At 32.6% G+C, this 3986-nt stretch overlaps 1 protein-coding gene across 1 annotated transcript in view; it reads right to left on the reverse strand.

Annotated features, from left to right (window-relative positions):
• LOC100182086 (1-phosphatidylinositol 4,5-bisphosphate phosphodiesterase beta-1) overlaps window positions 1–3986 on the reverse strand; it is a gene marked incomplete in the record, with an annotated part of 27043 nt that overhangs the window by 6589 nt on the left and 16468 nt on the right. Inside the window, 7 exon segments of the mRNA XM_026834174.1 lie at window positions 251–399; window positions 685–782; window positions 1076–1182; window positions 1498–1662; window positions 2472–2623; window positions 2930–3165; window positions 3566–3707. Coding sequence (XP_026689975.1) covers window positions 251–399; window positions 685–782; window positions 1076–1182; window positions 1498–1662; window positions 2472–2623; window positions 2930–3165; window positions 3566–3707 — 1049 coding nt within the window.

Below are 3986 nucleotides of genomic sequence, written 5' to 3' on the forward strand. Positions count from 1 at the left end.
AACGGCACAGTTTAAAGCTGTAAAACAAATGGTTGGAACGATTGTTAAACAAGAAGAATTATTCAAAAAAATCCAAATAAAATCATTTCCACATTAGGAAAAATCATTTCCACACAGTTTAAATAAAAAAAAACTTAAAATTAAAAATCTTTATTTCAGAGAATATTTAAACCCTAACAAAACTGCTAAACTTTCAAAATTAATTAAAAGAGCCTCAATCTTTTAAAATATGTTTTTTTGAAGAACTTACATCGGAATCTAAAGGTTTGTCTTCAACTTTCTCTTTCTCATCCTCCTCCAAGAGAAGTTGGAGAGCTTTCTGCCGATTCTTCATCTCTTGTTCCTCTCTATCTTTCTCTTTCATAAATGGGATCGGGTTTGCGAGTGCTTCCATAAATTCTGAGTAAAAATGATTTTTTTTTGTATTTTTCGTCTTATGTTGTGATTGTGAATAGTAGAGTGGGGAAAGATGGGACATCTTTTTTATCCATTTTCCCATCCCATTTGGTGGAAAACAAAGAACATTTAAAGAATTATAAAACCGTATCCTCACGACTCCCATAGTACGTTGTTTATTGTTTAAAATACAATCAGGATACTTGGATATTATGTGCTGAAGCTAATGGTTTCCCAATTTCCCCACCATACTATATAAATGTGCACGCAGTGTGTTAGAATACTCACTTAAATGCACTTCAGGGACAAAGTCAGCAACTTCAAGATGAACGAATAAAGATGGCATGGTTAGTGGTTGGTTGCCCTCATTACGAAGTGTGATGTATCTGTATATATGTAGAACATTCAATTTGCAATATACATAAACACATTGATAAAATACCAGCAGATATTTACTTTTGTGGAGTAACCGCTACAAGGAACAGTATCTAAAATTCTACAGGGCCTTCACTGGTTTAACACTATCCAAAGCATTTTTTAACTATTGAAATAAAAAACCTCAACTTATAAAAATAAGCCGAAATGGTAACACAAAACTTTTAATTACAGCATAGCTTTAAAAGGTGTTCAAAATATGTTACTCCAATTTGAACTGCAAAAAGTGTTGCAAATATATTACCTGTAACCAGGTTTAAGTGCATCAACAGGCAGGAATCGTTGACCCAACATACTTCCATTAGTTTCCATTACTGCTATGCGTAGTATAGCAATACATGGAAGCACGATCTGTGCAAATATAAAACAACTTGTTTCTTCTTTTCATTGAAACAAAAAAAGTAGCGAAATGGAAAAAAAGACAGTATCGGTAAAATGATAGTCATTTTTAACATTTAAGTTAACAGTTTGAATAACAGGTAGAAACATTTTACATTTACACAATGGACCGGTCTTGGCCTAAATCTTAGGTCCCATAGTGCTATGTTTTAAAGTTAAAACCTTACTTTTACAGAACACAATAACAGAACATTACTTTTACGATTGGAAAAGGGGTATTACAACATAAGGATTACTGACTATAACAAGTTATATGTAAGCTGTTACCTTGTTGAATGTAAACACCTCACTATTGTAACATGGGTTGAGGGAGTTGCTTTCGACAACTTTTGTCTTTAATCGTTTTCTTATTGTATCGGCAGGTAAGCCATACATGTCCACTTCTACGTAGGTGCTTACTTTTGAAGAGGAAAGAAACTGACCAGATATAATCTAAAAAATGAAATATTCAGGTAATTAACATCATTTGGAACAAACTAAACTAAATTTGGTTGTAATGTTTACTAATAATAAGGGTTGACCTACCCACCCTACCACCCCAGGTTTGTTGCCTATGGTAACAGGAACAAAGTAATAAAATAAAACAAACTGAATTTTTTAAATATGGTTTCATTCGTGTCACTATAAAACGTTCTACATAATGAAAAGCTATATAAAGTCAAATAACATCAAAATCTAAAAGGATTTATTTTAAATTAGTAAAAAGTTACTAAAGGTCAATTAAGGTCACACCAAATAACAAGACCTTTCGATCCAACACATGTAACATTAGAATGACACTCTGGCACACAAACTCAGCTTTTATAAAGACACAAAATCACATAGCATTGAACATAGAAATTGAGAAAAACATTAATAATAAAACAATTGTTTGGACAATAGAATTACTTTAAAGTTGACATAGAGACCATGATAAACATAAAAATCTTATTAAAGTAATGATCTGGTGCTACGAAAACGTAACCAACGAAAATCAAGTCCAACCACTAGTAGTAATTGAGAAATATATTTCACCTAAATGGCATCGTCAGTCTCTTATTTAAATAGGGTCTTATTCAATATACTACTAGTGGTTGGACTTGATTTTTGTTGGTTAGGTTTTCGTAGCGCCAGATCATTACTGTATTTTACTAAACAAGAATCGTTCAACTATATGTACATCAGATCAGGGTTAGATTCGCGGAATTTATTACAAGTCTTATTAAATTAAAAAATAAATATCTTATAAATATTAAAATTACTTGAATTTTTAGACTTGTAGCTACAACACCATCCAAGTTCTTGGAAAACGGGTCAAAAGTTTTGTCTTTATTTCTCATGGGGAGAGGTTTAAGAATATAACCAGATGAACCATTAAACTCAAATAAGCCCATGTTTAGTTGCATGGCAAGATCTGTGTGATAAATAATAACAAATATATTTTTATCTGATATCTGATACGGTATATGTAATATATAAAGTTGTTGCTTTTACTAAACCTGTAGTCACTATAGCCTACCACAAACGAATTAAAATACCAGCAAATTAACTAAGAGTATTTAAAAATAGAAGTATTTAAGTCTAAATCCTAGGTTCCCAACCCTTTACTACTTGCATGTCATTTTTTCGCACTAATAAAAAGCTACTCTAAATTGTCGAGAAATAAATTGATAATTGTTAAATAAAAATATACTAAAAATATTTCTACAGTAAAACATACCCAAAATTTGGAAGTTAAGTGCCACAAACTGACAACCAGCGTTCCAGAATATCTGTGGCATATAGTTTGATGAATCTACACGAGCTCCCTTGGGGTAGATCCTGCTCATCTGCCGACGATTGTAACGCACAAATTCCATCGGGTAGAAGGTAAGAAGACGCAGAGCAGCAGACTCAGTGAATGAAGAAATTTCATAACATCGCTTTCTTCGTTCAGATAATTCAAATGATTTGAACCTGTGTGAAAATAGCAATGCATGATGAATGTTGTATAAATATGCATGTATAAAGTTTGGCACTGCTACACATTGGTTAGAAATCTTGTCTCTAGAACAGAGTTCTGGCCTGGGGGCTTGACATTGCTACCATTTTGGATGTATGTGTCCTACAGCAAGACACTTAACGGCAATTGTATCAACCCAGTATTCCATTCAGGGTTGTCAAAATTGTTAGCTACACACTAACAAAAAAAAACATTAATTACTACCTACAAAGTTACATATGTGGTAACTTGTAAATGAACATGAAGTGCATGAAATGGAACACCCGAGCTACAAGGACTGTCCTTGCCCTGCCACGGGGGATAAATAAAGTATATTATTAAATGAGTTAATTTTAAAAGTCATTAAACATTCACCTAACAGGTTGAACATAGTTGACTAACGATGACATAGCTTCGTAAGCTTTTGATTCTTTCATTGCAGTTCCGCACTCCTTAGCATTCTCCTCATAATCAAGTGTCGTGATGCTGCCTTCATCCTCACTGTCCTCGTCTTCATCTGTTAAAAAGATTTATCATTTTAAGATCACGGGGTGTACTTTTGTTTGCAGCAAAAATAGTACATACTAGATAAGAAACATATTTATATGCAATAGTCTTAATCAAACTATTAAATATTAAACCAAGTTAATGATAACCACTTTTAGGACAGTGGAATAAGTGATGTGTTATCATCTCTTTATTTGTAAGTAAAATAACATATACTGATAGAAAACAAGTCTTTGGCCTGATTCAATCGTAGTATTGTAAACTGTAAAGAAGTCAAATGTTGCTTAAA

Source organism: Ciona intestinalis, chromosome 4, assembly GCF_000224145.3.
Source record: "Ciona intestinalis chromosome 4, KH, whole genome shotgun sequence".
Lineage (NCBI taxonomy): Eukaryota > Metazoa > Chordata > Ascidiacea > Phlebobranchia > Cionidae > Ciona > Ciona intestinalis.